General features: G+C 50.2%; 1 protein-coding gene across 3 annotated transcripts in view; it reads left to right on the top strand.

The window, feature by feature from the left end:
- The first annotated feature begins 2646 nt into the window (after positions 1-2646).
- Positions 2647-16816, top strand: part of UNC13A (unc-13 homolog A) — a 60197-nt gene continuing 46027 nt past the window's right edge. For all 3 annotated transcript variants that reach the window (XM_064479992.1, XM_064479993.1, XM_064479991.1), the window contains exons 1-5: positions 2647-2835; positions 12166-12195; positions 12784-12883; positions 14759-14876; positions 16564-16687. In XM_064479992.1, coding sequence (XP_064336062.1) covers positions 2814-2835; positions 12166-12195; positions 12784-12883; positions 14759-14876; positions 16564-16687 — 394 coding nt within the window. In that variant the 5' untranslated portion in view covers positions 2647-2813. The remainder of the gene's footprint in view (positions 2836-12165; positions 12196-12783; positions 12884-14758; positions 14877-16563; positions 16688-16816) is intronic.

Here is a 16816-nt window from a genome sequence, read left to right as displayed (position 1 = left end):
CCTCAAAAGACTGAAAATAGACTTACCATATGATCCAGCAATCCCACTTTTGGATATATAGCCACAGGGAACTCTAATGCAAAAAAATACAGGCATCCCAATGTTCATAGCAACACTATATAATAGCTAAGTCATGGAAGCAACCTAAGTGTCCATTGACGATGACTGGATAAAGATTTTGTGGTATATTTACACAATGGAATACTATTCTGCCATAAAAAGGAATAAAATAATGCCATTTGCAGCAACATGGATGGACCTGGAGAATGTCATTCTAAGTGAAAAAAGCCGGAAAGAGAAAGAAAAATACTACGTGATATCACTCATATGTGGAACGTAAAAAAAAAAAAAAAAAAAAGAACACTATGAATTCATCTATAAAACAGAAACAGACTCGCAGATTTAGTAAATAAACATGGTTACCCAGGAAAGGGGGTGGGAAGGGATAAATTTGGGAGTTTGATATTTACAAGTGATAGCGAATATACAGAAAAATATGTTTGAAAAAATTTCTTCTTTATAGCACAGGGAACTATGTTCAATATCTTGTAATAACCTCTAATGGAAAAAACATGTAAACAAATATATGCATGACTGGGATATTGTGCTATACACCAGAGACTGACACATTGTAACTGACTGTACTTCAATTTTTAAAAATGAATAAATAAAATTAAGCACTTCTGTTCAGAGAATGACACCATGAATAGATTGAAAACAAACCACAAAATTGGAGATTTTTACAACACATGAAACCAACAAAGGGTTTGTATCTAACATGGATAAATAGCTATATAAATCAATAGAAAAAGACAGTCACATTGTTCAAAAATGGATAAAAGACTAAAAGGCACTTCACCCTAAGAAGAAACCCAAAAATTACATAAAGTGTTCCATCCCATGAGCAATCAGGAAGCTAATAAAAACCAAAACCAAAAATACCCTCTCCCTTTTGGCATAATTCAAAAACCTGGAAAATTCAAAGTATTGGCAAGGAAATGGAGCAGCTGAATGCTTATATGGTGCTAATGCAATGTAAATTGCTGAGGCCAAGTCAAAAAAAAAAAAATAGTTGCTGTAATTTCATGAAGCTGAGCATGTAGGTGTCCTATGATCCAGTCATTACTACTCATGTATATTAGCCTATATTTCTGAGAATGGTTATAAAAGCCTTGTTTATGATAATTCCAGAATGGAAACAATCATAAATTCCACCAACTGGAAAATAAATAATCAAATATGTACTAATTCAAAGGAACACTATACAGCAGTGAAAAAGCATGCATTACAGCTAACCACAGAAACTCAGATTAGTATCAGTAGAATCATGTTGAGCAAACAAAACAAGTTAAAAGAATGTGAAGGTTTTATTCTAGATTATGTGAAGTTCAAAACCACACAAAACTAAACAATGTTTTGTTTGCTAATAAGTATGTGGTAAAATTGTAGCAAAAAGTAGGGGAATGAAAAACAAAATTTGGGGTAGTTCTTCATTCAGAGGGAAAGGACAATAGATTGGGAAGGGACAGTGGCCTACATGGTCTTCCACTATGATGGCAATATTTTTTACTCAAGCCTGTCATCACTGCTCCTTATTTCTTACCTATGGTTAATTGATAGGTGATAAAAAATTTTAAAGCAATGAAAATCACAACAATGGTTAACATTATACATTACTATTCCATGTGCTTTCATATGTTAATTTATATAATATCTCCTACAACTCTGTGAGGCAGGTCCTATTATCTCTGTTTTACAGATAGGGAACCTGAGGCAGAGTGGTCACATGACTTGCCCAAAGTCATGCCTGTGATTAGAGGCAGAGTTAGGTTTTGGACACAGGCCTCCCTTGTAACTAACTCCATATATGGCTTGTGTTTATGAGGCTCTGCATGTGTGCTGGGGGCAGGGGACTCTGTGGGGCTCAACCTCTGGGACTGTTCTAGGTACTGGAGATACACAGTGAACAGGTTTGTAGGACATCAGCTCACATGGAACTGCCTGGTTAGATGTACAGGGAGGCGTAGTGAGCAGAGCTGTGTTGGGGTCAGGGCCCAACCAGAGGAAGAGTTAGGGTGTAGGGGAGTCCTGAAAGGTGGAGTAAGGACTAGGTTTGTGGCTTTCTGGATGTTCAAACTGGGCATTGATGGATGAGTAGGAGTTTGCCAGTTACACAAGGGAGTAAAGAATGGAATCCAGTTCGAGTGTGTGCAAAGATCCACAGCCTGAGTGAAACAGAGACACAGAGGGAGACCAAGACAGGACTTTGTAGAGACACAGAGAGGCTGGACATAGGCTCAGCGGGAGACACATGATCGAGAGAGACAGAGAGAGGAACAGAGAGACCCAGAGAGAGAAAGAGACAGAGAAACAGATGCAAGGAGACAGAGATGTAGAGACAGAGGAACAGAGGTATTCAGGGAGAGCAGAGACAGCAAAGGACTCAAAATTGAGAGTCAAAGGAGAGACAAAAACACGCAGAACCAGAAGGGAACCTGCCTGGAAACCGCCCTCTGGTCCGGGAGCCGGGACTCAGCTCCGGCCCTTTAAACCACCCCCACCCCCCCCCCCCCCCCCCCCCCCGCCAAGCTTGCGGCGCTCGCACCCCATCAGGCGTCGCTGGGCTCCGCCTTCCTTCCACATCACTGCCACGTCAGGAGCTGTCCGCGCCCCTGGTGCTGAACCAAGATGGCCGGCGGCGGAGGCCTGGCCCCGGCGTGAACTGAACGCGGGCTGCAGCACCCGCCATGCCCCAGTCCAGCGGCCGCTAAAGCCCAACCTGACAGAGCCGGTCCGCCGGCGACCCCGGAGACATGTCTCTACTTTGCGTTGGAGGTAGGAGGCGAGACTGCGGGGCGGGGAACCGGTGTGGACCCCGACTGGGCTCGGGGTCCGTGTGGACGCGGCTGGACTCCTGAGGGGGTGACCCGAGTACATGCGGCTGGACTTTCGAGGGGGCAGCCCTTGTAAACGAGTCAGGGCGCCTGAGAGGGTGATCCGTGTAGACGCAGCTGGGCTCTGAGGGGGTCTTGGTTGCCGCTCCTGGGGGTCGTGTGGACACGGATGAACGCGGAGGCCCGTGTGGACGCGGGCAGGGATGTGGGGCTCTATCTGGAAACGGTCTAGACTGGTCGTCTGTGTAGACCAGGCTATTAGGGGGGTCTGTGTGGAAGGAGCTGGGCTGGGTAATTCGAATGAATTCTGCAGGGTACTTGGAAGGAGTCCTGTGCTGTGGGCTGGGCAGCAGACTGGGCTCGGAATTGGGAGAAGAGTGTGGGGTGGGGTGGGGGTTGTCTCCAAGCCCTGAGAGTGTAAGATTTGGGTAGAGGGGCTTAACCGTTAGGACTACCACGAGCTCTAGGTATCCTTCAGCCCTGGGAGTGGAGAGGACTGGGAGGGGAGCCGTGGAGACCCCTTCCAGAATTCTGAGAGGGCTGGGATTCTAGGATCTGGGGGAGCTTTTCTGGTTGACTCTTTGGCTTCCCTAGTAGGGGCTGGAGGAATCGCCTGAGGGCCTTCCCCTCCCCGCCCTCTCTTGCCCCTCGGAACGCATATCTGGGCTTCTCTGTAGGGAGCCGACCCCTTGAAGGTGCAATTCTCCCCTGCACCCCTCACGGCCAATCTCACCTCACCCACATTGCGCTGTAGGGAGGGAGGAAGAGGTGGGGTGGAGCTATTTTGGGGCCAGAACGCCATCTGCACCGAGGCCCACGCCCAGGCCCACGCTCTGCGTTGGGGTGAGGGGAGGGAGAGAGACGCGGGAGGGGCATTACCGCCCCTCACAACACGCACCTTTGAAGCAGGGTTAGGGAGAATCCAGCCCACCTGGATCAAGGCGTCTGGGGGCAACTCTGAGTTCTCAGCAGGGTGCCGTGGCAGCTGGGGTGGTGGTGAACCGGGGCTCAGGGCTTACAGAGGTCTCAAACTTGAGTTTTAAGGCTTGGGGTCCTCCCCTCTCACCTCTACTCCCTTCAGAAAGGCTGGGGTGGGGAAGAGGTGTGTTGGCCAAGCCTGAGATGGCAGGCTTCAGGAGACCTCAGGCAGCCTAGAGTATATTCTGTGTGTGTGTGTGTGTGTGTGTGTGTGTGTGTGTGTGTGTGTGTGTGTGTGAGAGAGAGAGAGAGAGAGAGAGAGAGAGAGAGAGAGAGACAGAGAGAGGGAGCACTGAACCCCGGCCTCCGCCTGAAACCGAAGGGCAGGCCCGGGAGCTGGGAACCGCCCCCACTGACCCTCCCCCTCTCTCCCTTCCCCCTGTGCCGCTCCATTCACAAACCCAGCCCCGCCCTTAGGCTCCCCGCCGTGGTGGCTTCCCGAGTGCTGCTCGCTCGCGGGGCTGGGCCGGCGTGGACGCGGGTGTTCTTAAAGGGACAGGGGCTCCTTTCATTGAGCTTGTTCCCGACGGGCGGGGCTGATGGTGGGAGAAGCGCCTGTAAGATCAAAAGTCAACTCGTTCAGTCCCTAGCCTGTGGAGTTAGGGGAGTTGGGAAGTGGGTTAGACCCCCATGCAACTCCCACAGACCAAGCCTAAGGGGAGGAGAGGGCGAATGTCCAAACCCCCTACTGGCCCTTCCCCCTCCTCTGAGTTGTCTAACACCTGGGAGGGAGCAGCACTGGAGGGGAGGGTCAATGTGGGTGTTCCTGGTTGACTCCTCCTAGCTCTCTCCTCTGCCCCCAACCCCCACCTTCGGAGTTGGGCTTCTCTGGAATCTCACCCTTAACTCTGATGCAAACTGGAGTCTGGGCTGCAGGGGTGGTGTGAAGCGGAGGCAGTAAGAGGGGTGAGGCTTCCTGAATAGGAGGCCTAGGGAAAGAATCGTGTTGGATGATTACGTGGTACTTCTAAGGAAAGAGTCACCAGCAGAGTGGAGGGGGGTCTCTGGGAGGAGCAAGGCTGGGGGTGAGGTAGGAGGCAGAGCCCTGAGCTGTAAAGGGATCAGCAGGATGCTGAGAGAGGCTGGATAGGGGAGACAAGGAGAAGTGGGGAGAGGGGGATATGCTGGGAGAGGTGGGGGTGATGTCCAGAGTGGGAAGCCTTGAGGGCTGAGGGGAAAGGGGAAGGTAGCAGGGCATCTAGGCTGGGAAGGCTTTCCTCGGGTTTAAGCTCATCCTAGGAGTTGAGGAAATACCTGCTCCCCAAGCAGGGGCTCACCCACATTCGCCCATAACTGCACACACTGAAGCTGGTACAGTCATACCCAGATTTGCCTTGTGTGGACAGAAGTGCTCAGGACCTACCAAGTCTCTATGATGACCACATGCCTTTAACTACAAATTCATGGACACATGTGCACATTCACATGCCCCTTTGAACATACACACATACACATATACTGGACACAGTCACTCTGCGCCACAGACATGGTCCCCCCCAAATAAAAGCATGTGCCTGCACATGCACACACATGGATGTATCCACACGTGCTTGATGTAGGTTCACAATATGCATGTCACCTAAAGATCCACCCATACCATAATACTCAGACATGTACCTATACCTACATACCTGTTAAGGCCCCAAACCCCAAGAAACACTTGTGTACACATGAGCACATGCCAAGACCATATATGTGCACATATGACAACACTTGGCTGGACATTCAAAGCAGCCATTTTGAGCAGATGAATGATGACGTATCCAGACATATGCTAATATATGTAGATTCACATAAGTGTGTACATTTTTGCAAAGTAAGCAAATACACATGCTATACAACTGTTTAACACACATACTCCAACACGTGTTTTTGCCTAACATATCATTCAAAAGCCTGCATGTACCCAAGCTCACACATACCAGCATATGGCACAAACAGTCACGCCCCACTCCCCAGCACATACATGCAGAACCTCACCTGCACTCAAATGGTACACGAGTACCCATCCCTCTATACATTCAATCCATATACACTCAACTGCCTGCCTGGTAACGTGAACAAATACACATGCCAGTACACACAAATGCCAGTTCTTTTGTGCACACCCTGCACTAACACATGGGAGACCATCCCCCTCTACAGACCTTGCCTCTACCACCTTCTCATTTCTTTATCCATTGCCCCATTGTCCCCTCCACCTTAATCCACTTGCTAAGTCTTGACAGAGTCCTGAGGCTGCTAACAGCAAGTGCCAACTAGTTCCTTTGTGAATTCATTCATATAGTTACTCACCAAGCGTTGAGCACTGACTATAAGCCAGGCACTGTTCCTGGCTCTTGGGACCCAGCCCTACTCCTGACTTCATGCTGGTTGGGTCAGAGTGGGAGAGATGGGGAAGGGATGAGGGAGTTGGGGAGGAGCGTTTCCATGGCTCTCTTCCTCTGGGAAGCCTGCCCTGTTCCCACCACCACCATTTGCCTAGGTCTCACAAGATGAGGGGGAACTGTGCAGAAGGGAGACCATGATTTAGGTGGAGGGCACATCACGTGCAAAAGCGTGGTGACAGAGATTTGGTTTTAGAACTTCCTATATGTCTCATGGCATTTTGCCAGGTCACTGAATGTTTAAAAGTCTTCATAAATATTTGATGAATGAATATTGCATATAAATTAGCAAATGCATGTGATGGTGAGTTTGCCTCACAACTAAAAATAATGTCTACAGTCAGCCCCACTTATCCAGCACTCCACAAGCACAGTGTTGAGGGCTTTTATGCCCATTGCCCTCTTCAATCCTCACAGCAACCCACTTTACAGACGAACAAAACTGGGGCTCAGAGAGGTTCAATAACATGTCTGATGCCACATAGCCAGAGGTGTAGCTGCCCAACTTCACAAACTACTGGGAATTAGAGAGTGCAGGTGGAGCCTCCTCTCAGCCTCCAGGATCTGGGAGACACCCAAGTCCCTTCTATGGTGTGAGAATCTGTCCTGGGATCACCTTATTTCTTCTTCCACTCAGTGAGCAGACATGCTATGATCTCCCCATTCATCATGGATGCTCCCTTGCCCCTCTCCCAGGAAGTCTTCACAAATCCCTCTGCCCTTTACTGCTCCATTCCTGATACCAACCACCCAGTCAGGGGAGGTCTGCATATGGGTCTTTGCTCTCACCACCCTCACAGGGTACCTCCAGGATCGGCTCTGATTCATTTTCAGGACAGCAACGTTAGCCACCTCCATATCTTGCATTTCACTTGCCTCTCACATACGATGGGCTTCCTCTGTGAGGTGCCAACCAGGACATCCAGCCTGAGTTCAGCAGGCCTGGATTTGAATCCTTAAATCCACCACTTCCTGGAAAGTCCCATATCCTCTTCATTCCTCAGTGTGCCCATCTGTAGAATAGGCACAGTAACAGTACCCGCTGCCTAGGTTTGCTGGGACTCTCCAGTCAGATGAGGCATGCAGAGCCCTTGGTATGACGCCTGGCTTGTGGAAGGGTTCGATATGTGTGTGAGCCAAAGACAGGAAAAATCAATGATGGTGTTTTTATTAATGGGGACTAAAAGCTTTCTGGAAGGAGGTCTGTGAGTGTAGGGCATTTTCTGAGAGCTCACTGCGTTCTCAGTCCTGAGGAGGGCTCAGTAATTCACAGTGGGCCAAAGAGGTGCCAATTCATTGGAGGTACGTGGGCCCATGAAAAGTTCAGCACCGCGGACAGCTCAGGAGGAGCCGCTGGGTTCAGCACACTGGACAGCGTCCGCGCCAGGGGACCAGGTCCCAGGGTAGGATTGCTGGAGGAGACAATGACTTCTTTCCTTCAGTGAACACTATTTAATGAGCACTTACTATATGCCAGGCCTACTTCTAGGTGGCACCTGGTAAAGAACACAGACAGAAATATCTGTCAAGGTTCTTGGTGTGTTTTTCACACCTAAGGCTTTAATTGGACTCCAGCTTATTTCTGTCTAAGGAAGATGAGAGTCCTCATTTATTCTCCCTAACATACAAAACCAGCAGGACCACTGTCCTTGTCAGAAGGCCCATGTCCACTATAGACATCACATTTTAAGTACCGAACATCCTAGGACCTGTTTCTGAATTATCTATGCTTCCTTTCCACCACTTGCAGTGTCTTCTGACACCCAATAAGCACGTCCAGCGGGTAGGCCTTCAGCCACTTCCCTTGATGGCTGGAATTCTCTATTCCCCTACTCCCACTCCCAAGCTTGGCAGGTTATGGACCAGGTGCCTCAAGACTGGAGTCTACCTCAGTTAGAATCCAGGATCGTCTAAGCCAGGGGCACAATTAGAACTCAACCAAATAATAAAAATAGCAGTGATACTAGTAATGGTAATAATAATAATATTAGTAATGATAGTATAAAAATGCTGATGCTAGTAATGATGAAGAAAGGGGAGAGGGAGAGAGAGGAAGAGGAAGGGGAGAAGAAGGAAGTGAGACCAACTAGGTCTCCCTTGCCCCATTTCTCACATGCAGAAACTGAGACCCATTGAGCAGAGGCTCACTGGCCTGGCAGTGCCAATAAGCCCCTGCTCCTACTTCCACTGATTCTGCTCTTGGCAACATCTGCTTGTGCAACCACATTAATCAGTCAGTGTTGATGGGGGCGCCCCAGGGACAGCGGAGGCCCCACAGGCTGCTGACCTGGTATGACGTGGTGTCTCCTGCCAGCCCGTCAGAAGGTCCAGCAGTGGGGACCTCCCCCACTCGCCACTTCCTGCGGTCGCGTTGCTCACGCCTTCCGCGCCCACATTATAAATAGCCTCATGCATGTGACCAGGAGCTCGCGGAGGAGGGGCGGCGCTTCCGCCCTGGTGACCCCGATACCGCGGGCAGGGGGAAGGTGGCTGCGCTGAGATGTGATGACAGTTACAGTGGTGAAGACGACAATGACTGGGGTTCCGCTTACTGATAGGGAAGACAGAGGGAGAGAGAGATTTGTTTCTTTCTCTGAGCAACATCCGCCCCTCCCTGAGTCCCCCTTCCTCCAATCCCTCTCTTCCCCTGAGCCCTACTCCTAAGACCACCCACCCCTCCATGCTCCCCTCCCTTCCTGAGTCGTCTCCCCCATCAGGAGCCTCCTCCAGCTCTCCAAGCTTCCTTTTTTTAGTTCCCTACCCTCCTCCTCCTTATCCCATTCCCTCCCAACCTATTCCCTCCCAAGAGCTTCCTATCCCACCCTAGTCCTTGGTCCCACTTGGAGTCCCCTTCCCTGATTCCTCATCCTCCTCTGAGTCCTGTCTTTCACCCTGAGATTCCCCTTCCTCCCTCTGAGTCCCCGGTGATGAACATACATTGATGTCCTCACCCTGGACTCTCTGAAGAGGCCTGGGGTCTCACTGTCAGAGCTAGAGCCCTCCAGAAATCTCCCATTCCTGGTGGGCCCCAAGTTAGCCCATTGCCCTCTGGCCCAGAGAGGCTTAGGGAGGAAGAAAGGGGGAGAGATTGAGAAACTGGGAACAAGAGAGACAGACAGAAGCAGACAGAGAAGGAGAAGAAGAGAGACAGAAAGACAGTGATGGGGTGAATAGAAACAGAATTGGAAGGAGGGAGTCAGGGAGAGATCTCCTCCCTAGAGAAGAGGATAGAGACAGACCTTGGACAACTGGTTTTCCCTCTGAGCCCTGTCCCTGATCTGTACAAAGGGGACACAGAACGGGACCTGCAGAGTGGGGTCCAGCCTGGGCCAGACCTCAGTGAGCCCCTCAGATCCCCCAGGGCCTGGCACCTACCTTCTCCCAGTGCCTCCCCACCCCCAGCTTTTCTCTCCTAATCCTGTCTCTCCTCTCCACAGCATCTCCCCTGCCTGCCCTCCCTAGTGGAAATCTCTGTGTCTCTCTCTTTCTGTCTCTCTGGGTCTCTGTCTCTCTCTGACTCTCATGTCTTACCTCCTTCTACTTCTTCCTCCCTTCTTTTCCTTTCTCTCCCCATGTTGATACCTCCATGTGTGCCTTTCTCAACCTCTGTGTCTCTCCCACCGTTCTCCCTCCCCACCACACCCCCCCCCCCCCGCATCCTTCCTGCTTCACAGAATCATCAGGTTTGCAAGCTGGAGCTCTCCTAGGAGGGAGGCCTGGAGCTTCTCCTGTGCACAGTCCTAAGTGCCCCTGAGCCTCAACAGGCCCAGGAGTGAGGGGCTGGGTGGATGAGCTCCCTGTGGGCTGGGTAGGGCTGCGTGTATGAGAGGGGGTCTGTGGGTCAGGGATAGGGACCCTCTCCTTCTAGAGAGTGATTTTTGCACATGCAGTAATGTGCCTTGAGTGGGAGGTTGAAGAAGAAGACAAGACATGGTGACAGATTTTGGGTGTGGGAAAAGAAACGGAAACAGAAATACAGTGGGAGACAGATATGGAGGCTCAGAGAGGGAGGTACACTTTCCCAGGGTCACACAGCACCATAAGATGAACCCAGCTCCAACCGACTCCATCCTGAACCATTGCTCACCTCTCCCAATGCCCAGCCAAGGGCTCTATCTGTTTTCTAACTCCCAAACTGAAACCCAGGTGTGGTGGGCATAATGTGCAACTTATTTGCACTTAAAGTCTGGGTCTTTGGGAAGGATGCTGTTGGCATAAGGAGACACTCAGTTCCTCTTCTTCTCTGCAGCTCTGAGGAGCTCACTCAGTGCTTCTGGGCATCAATCCACACCACACCACCCCAAACATACGGTCTGTCTGCAACAGGAACAAATAGTATTTACTGACAAGTGTTTAAAACCACTCTACTTCCCCTGTCCTCGATAGGAATTCTTTATTCACTGATTCCATTCAGGTGTTTTTCAAGAAAGAAATTCAAGTGATGGAGACAGAGATACAAATCCCATATGTGAAGATGAGCCCCAGATAGGAGGCCATGGTATGTGCCCAGAAAAAGGCTGAACTTGACTCAAAAAGAGGAAAGAACAGAAAGGCAATTCTGTTTCTAGGAATTTATCCTTCAACTTACTTGCGCACACTTTTTAAGACATACTTAGAAACAGAAAGGTTCTGCAGAGGGTATAGAATGATACTATTTGTGCAAGAAATAAAATAATGTACATGTGCACATAATTGCGAATGCACAGACTATCTATCTCTAGTTCCACAAGGAACTGGTAATGGTGATTGCACCTGGGAGAGAGAGTGAGAGCTGGGGTAGAAAAAGCCTTATCCTCATTGTATAATCTTTTGATTGCTTTGGATTTTGTAAAATGTGCATGTATTGCCTACTCAAACAAAAATACTCATTTGAAAAGTAAAAGGGAGACAAAATATAGAAAGCAGGCGAGAGGGCTCAGTTTGGGAGCAGGTTTTGGGTGGGAGTAGAGAGTGAATAGCGGAGAAATACATTGGGAACAGATGCAGAGTTTTAGAGATATTGAAAGTGAAAGTTTAATATCCTGTGAGAAAAGCCAGCAAAGAGTGGAATTGTTTTGAATCACCTGGGGCTGTGGGGTTATGTGACATATGAGGAGACTGGACCACATGTGATCCTGATGTAATTTGGGTCTCACCTTTCACAGGCAAGTTGGGCTGGACAAGCTCTAACAACCTCCTGGCCAGGACTGGAATGTTTCTCTATGCACTATGGAGTCAGCTCTTTGGGTTGTTCTTTCCCACCTTGTCCAATTGCCTTTGAATATTAAACCCCAAACCCTGGGATCATTTGGTAGGACAGACTGAGCTGAACAATTGGGGGACAAGTCTCACTGGCCTAAGAGGGGGATTGGAATCACTGGAGATTGTTTTCTCCTCTCCCCTACCTCCTTCTCACTAAATCCCTTCCTTCTTCTGAAGCAATCCTGGAGGGCTTCCTGTGGGAGGCCTCTCCTGCCACCTGCCTTCCTTCTTTTGAATCGTGTTCAATTGTGCGTAAAGTCATAACTGGAGGGAGGGAGCTTTGAGGGAGTTTGATGGGGAGGGGGGTGGGGCAGGGACTGCTCCCAAGGTCCATGCTTCCTTACACCCCTAGGTCTGCCTGTGTTCATCTGTCTGATGGCTTCTCTCTCTCTCCCTCTCATCCCTGCCTCCCTTCTCTTCTTATTTCTCCTCTCATTGTCTGCCTCTGGTCTCTGATTTCACCTTCATCTTTTTTTTTTCTTTTTGATCTCTGTCTGTCTCTTTTGCTCTCTATTTTTTGCCTCTCTCTTTACTCTGTCTCTTTCTGTGTCTCTCTCTTCTCTGTCTCTCTCATTATGTCTCTATTTTCATGTGTCTGTGTCTCTGTCTCTCTGGTCCCCTTCTCTCTCCCTGTCTCCCTTCCCTATCTCTGTCTCTCTCCACAGTCAAAAAAGCCAAGTTTGATGGTGCCCAAGGTAAGTGACCTCTATTTCTGCCCTATCCTGTGTTGTCTGTCTGTCTGTCCGTCTCTTGGAGAGATTGGGGAGGGGGTCTGAGCCAGTGATGGGGGCTTGGGATCTATGTCTGCTGAGCATCATGGACAGTGTCAGACTTGGTCTGGGGTCCCAGCAGTCTTCCCAGCCATCCCCTGAAGACCCCAGTGGGAGTGAGGCTCATCCTGAGCCAATGCTGATTACTAGGATCCTAAAAGACAGGGTAGGGACTCTTAGATCAGTTGAGAAAAGTAAGGCTCAGAGAGGTGAAAAAGTTTTCTTTATCTAAAGATATTGGACACAGTCATTTTTAAGCATCGGGATTAGGCATTCCAGAAGTCCGTGTCTCCCTTGCACCAAGGCCCCTGCCTTGTGTTCTGAGGAGCTGGGGTGGGGCTCTGGGGGCTGATCTGGGGATGGAGGCACAGAAGAACCTCAGTATATTGGACCTGGGGTGGCTCCCAAGAATTCACAGCCCCTGGGGGATCATAGTGGGGTCATCAATAGCTTGAGAAGGGGCATGGGGGAATCCCTGAGCCCCTACACTGACCTCTGTTCTCATCGTCACAGAGAAATTCAACACGTATGTGACCCTGAAGGTGCAGAATGTCAAGAGCACGACCATCGCCGTACGGGGCAGCCAGCCCAGCTGGGAGCAGGATTTCATGTTGTGAGTCTTCTGTGACTGGACCTAAACAGCCTCGCCCCTTGGCACAGCCAGGCACTTTGCTGGTCCTACAGGGCACAGCCGGACACCTGGGTGTTGTCTGGGACTCCCCTCCCTCCTCCTTCAGCCCCCATGTCCAGACATCAGCTTTGCCTCCAAAGAACTTCCCAAATCCAATTGTTTCCCTTTATCTCCGAGGGCACCAGCCAAGTCCCCACTGCCCGACAGCCTCCACCCTGGCCTCCTGCTGCCATCTGCCTCTCACAATCTGTTCTCCTCCAGGCAGCCAGAAAGATATTTTTAAAACTGCAAATCACATCCTGTTACTCTCCAAACTTGCTTGTGGCTCATAGTTCATCAACCTCAGAACAAAACTCATATCCTCCCCACCGTCCCCAAAGGCCCAGCCCCTGTGACCTCACGCCAATATCTTGCTCCTTCTCTCCTGGGTCGCCTGCCCCAGACACACCCACCTCTGCCCTGTTCCTTCAACATGTCCAGCTTGTTCCTGCCCCAGGATCTTTGCTCTTGCTCTTCTTTTCCCTTCTCTTCCCTTCCCAGTTGGCTCTACCTGTCCTTTGGGTCTCAGCTGTGTCACCTCCTCAGGGAAGTCCTCCCTGATCACCATCCCCAAGCTGTAATTGAAGAGTCATTTCAAGCCTTGTCACTAATTGTTATTTTATTCATTTGTGTGATTTTTTTCCCTCCCCTCCCCGCTAACCCCATTTGTGTGGTTTTTGACATATTTCTGGCCCCTTCCCCTCCAAGAGGGAAGGGCCCTGTCATTCTCTGTCCCCACTGTGACACTCACACCAAGGACAGGGCCTGGCACACAACATATGCTCAATAAATATGTGCCTAACAACTGTGCCATGACCTGGCCCCTCGCCTCAATCTGGAGCCACTCAGGGCTTCGTTTTATATCCCACCTACTCTGATGATGTGTCAGGCCCTCTTCTAAGGCTTTGATTAAATCATTTTGCCCATAACCCTGGTTGGGAGGGTGCTACTGTAATCCTCATTTTGCAGATAAGGAAACAGAGGACCAGAGGGGCAAAGCCACCTGCCCAGTGTCATCCAGCCTATACTTGGGAGAGCTGGGATTTGGACCCAGGCAACCCTGAACCTCTGAGCAGACCCTGGCTGGGGATTTTCACTGGTAGAGACCATGAGAGATTCCAGAATTGAGATTCTGGAGCAGAAGAGCATTTGGGGAAAGAAGGAAGGAACTGGTTCTACAATTCTGGGGAAAATGTGAAGGGGGTGGGACAGAGTGGTCCCCAACTCCCCCAAAACCACTTACTAAATGATCAGGTCACAGTCAACAGATATATTCAAGGAGCTCATTCCTTAAGATAAATCTTTGGTCAATTGGTAGACTCAGTGAATTGGACATCCCCCAAGATTTTCCCCCAAGTCTGCATATTTCCAGGGTGGGGCCTGCAGGGAAAGGGCTTAGAGGTGAAATCATTCATATGCTCAAGGTTGTCTTCATATGATTGAAAAGATGACTTTGGGAAGGATGGAAGCACCTGAATATCCTAATCCTGGGGTAATAGGGAGCCATGGAGGGTGTTTGAGCCTCCTCACTTAGCCAGCATTCTCAGGGTCTGAGGACTAGAGGAAAAGTCAGATGAATTGGGGGTACAGGAGAAATGTGATAACTATCCACTTCCTTCTCAGCTTGGAAAACATTCTGCTATGATATCCTGAGCATGTAACTAAGCCCTCTGGCCTCAGTTTCCCATCTGTAAAACAAGAACCACTGTGTTACCTTCCTGGCTAGGACTCACCGAGGAGTGGATTCGCACTCCAGTTCTTGTGTGTCCCAAGGTAAGTGAACTGACTTTTCTGAGTCTTCGTTACCTCTTTCCACAGTGAGATTAACCGCCTGGATTTGGGGCTGACAGTGGAAGTGTGGAACAAGGGTCTCATCTGGGACACGATGGTGGGCACAGTGTGGATCCCCCTGCGGACCATCCGCCAATCCAATGAAGTAAGTAGTGGGCTGAGGGTTGGGTAAGAGTGCCTGGGAAGGGACCAGGGGCCAGTGGCCCAAATAAGATGGACATCTATATCCTTCAAATGACCATGTTCCTATAGGCATCCAGGGCCACAGTGGCAGCTCCAGTCACCAGGGTCTAAACTCCTTCCATCTTGTTGCTCTGCCTTTCTCCCCACGTGGCTTCCACCTCATGGCCCAAGATGCCTACTCAAGGATTACCATTATATCTGCATTCAAGTCAAGGGAGGGAAAGGTAACAAAGGAGGGGGTTGGCCCTTCTAATGAAGGGCCCAAACTGGAAGCTGTCCAAGGCACTTTATTCACATGTTATGGACCAGAACGGTCATGTAGCCCCATCTACCTGCAAGGGAGTCTGGGAAATGTAGTTTTAAGCTGCACAGCCCTGGGCCCAGCTAGAAATGTGTTCCTATGAAAGAGAGGAGAAAGAATATTGTGCGTAGATAGCACTTTGTGCCTAGATGGGCATCACGGAGGTTACTCCAGTTCTAAGGAAGGTACTAGACAATAACCTTGGCCTCCTCCCTCTCCTCCTGGCCTTAAGTCTCACACTCTCCACTTGGCCCCTAGGATCCTGTCCTGCCCTCCCTGCCCATCTCCCTTGGGAGGCTTTCCAGATGGCACTGACCCACTTTGCCAGACTTATTTTCCCCTAAGTCACAATCTATACACCTCACAGGCCCCAAAGATGGCCTCTGAACTTTCACATATGCTGTTCCCTGGGTTTCAAGTGTCCTCCTTTCCATCACCCTTAAGCCCAGCTCTCATCCCCTCTCCTCCAGGAAGCCCTCCCTAACTTCCCCCTGAATCTCTCAGCTCTCCTCCCTCCCACTGGCCTGGCCCTGATTTCATGGGTCTGGGACTATCTGTGTCAGGCTCTGTCTGCTATGACTGTGGGCTCCTCGGGCATTACCCAATGTAGACGAGGCATAGAGCAGGCACCAGGGAGGGTTCATTTTCTAATGAATAAATGGAGAGGGAGGAAAAGGGTGCAATAGTCCAGGCAAGTGAGTCCAAAAGGAAGCCTTATAGATGATCCAAAATTTCCTCAGTGACCCCCAACAATGTATGAGGAAGGCTGGTCACCTGGGACAACTGTGACCAATGCAAGGGACCCTGAGCTACTACCCCAGCCCCTGCCAGCCTTCCCCTAGGGCTGCAGAAAGCAGATTCTGCAGAACACTATTTTCATTTGAGAGATGAAGAAACTGAGGTTTAGAGCGGACCCCACATGCTCAAGGGTTCATTTCCCTGAACCAAGGGGAACTGGTTCATTCATTCAGGAGTTTCCTCTCTGGATGGTGGGAGGATCAGGTCTTTTATCTGAAGTCAGGGCCCCATAACCCCTCATTAGAGATGATGGGTGCTGTGCAAGGCTGGGACCACCCCTATCTGACTCTGCAGGTCCCTCTATCTGACTTCTTACCCCTGAGTTCCTTAGAACCACCATATTGCCCTGAACTGTGACCTTCCTTCTCTGAGTCTCAGTTTCCTCACCTGTAAAGTGGGGACACGATCCTTGCTCTTGGGATAAGAGTGAGATGGGGTGAGGGAGACATCTTGGTGACAGTAGGAGGTCTGCTGGCCAGTGCACACCAAATACGTGATCCACGTTGCCTTACCTGTGACCCTAACCCCTGTTACCCCACCCACACTGCAGGAGGGCCCTGGAGAGTGGCTGACCCTGGACTCTCAGGTCATCATGGCAGACAGTGAGATCTGTGGCACTAAGGACCCCACATTCCACCGCATCCTCCTTGACACCCGCTTTGAGCTGCCCTTAGGTGAGTGTGGGGTGGGGGATGGTGGGGAAGGAACCTCACTCAACCCCAGGAGAATAGCCGGGCCTATGTGGGTCCAGAAAACCCTTCATTCTGAGGATGAGTTTCCTCCTCCCCAGAGGAGAGTCTCCT

This window comes from Camelus dromedarius, chromosome 27 (genome assembly GCF_036321535.1).
Source record: "Camelus dromedarius isolate mCamDro1 chromosome 27, mCamDro1.pat, whole genome shotgun sequence".
In the NCBI taxonomy this organism is placed as follows: domain Eukaryota; kingdom Metazoa; phylum Chordata; class Mammalia; order Artiodactyla; family Camelidae; genus Camelus; species Camelus dromedarius.
Note: the sequence above shows the minus strand (reverse complement) of the source record. Positions and strands in the feature narration are given on the sequence as shown.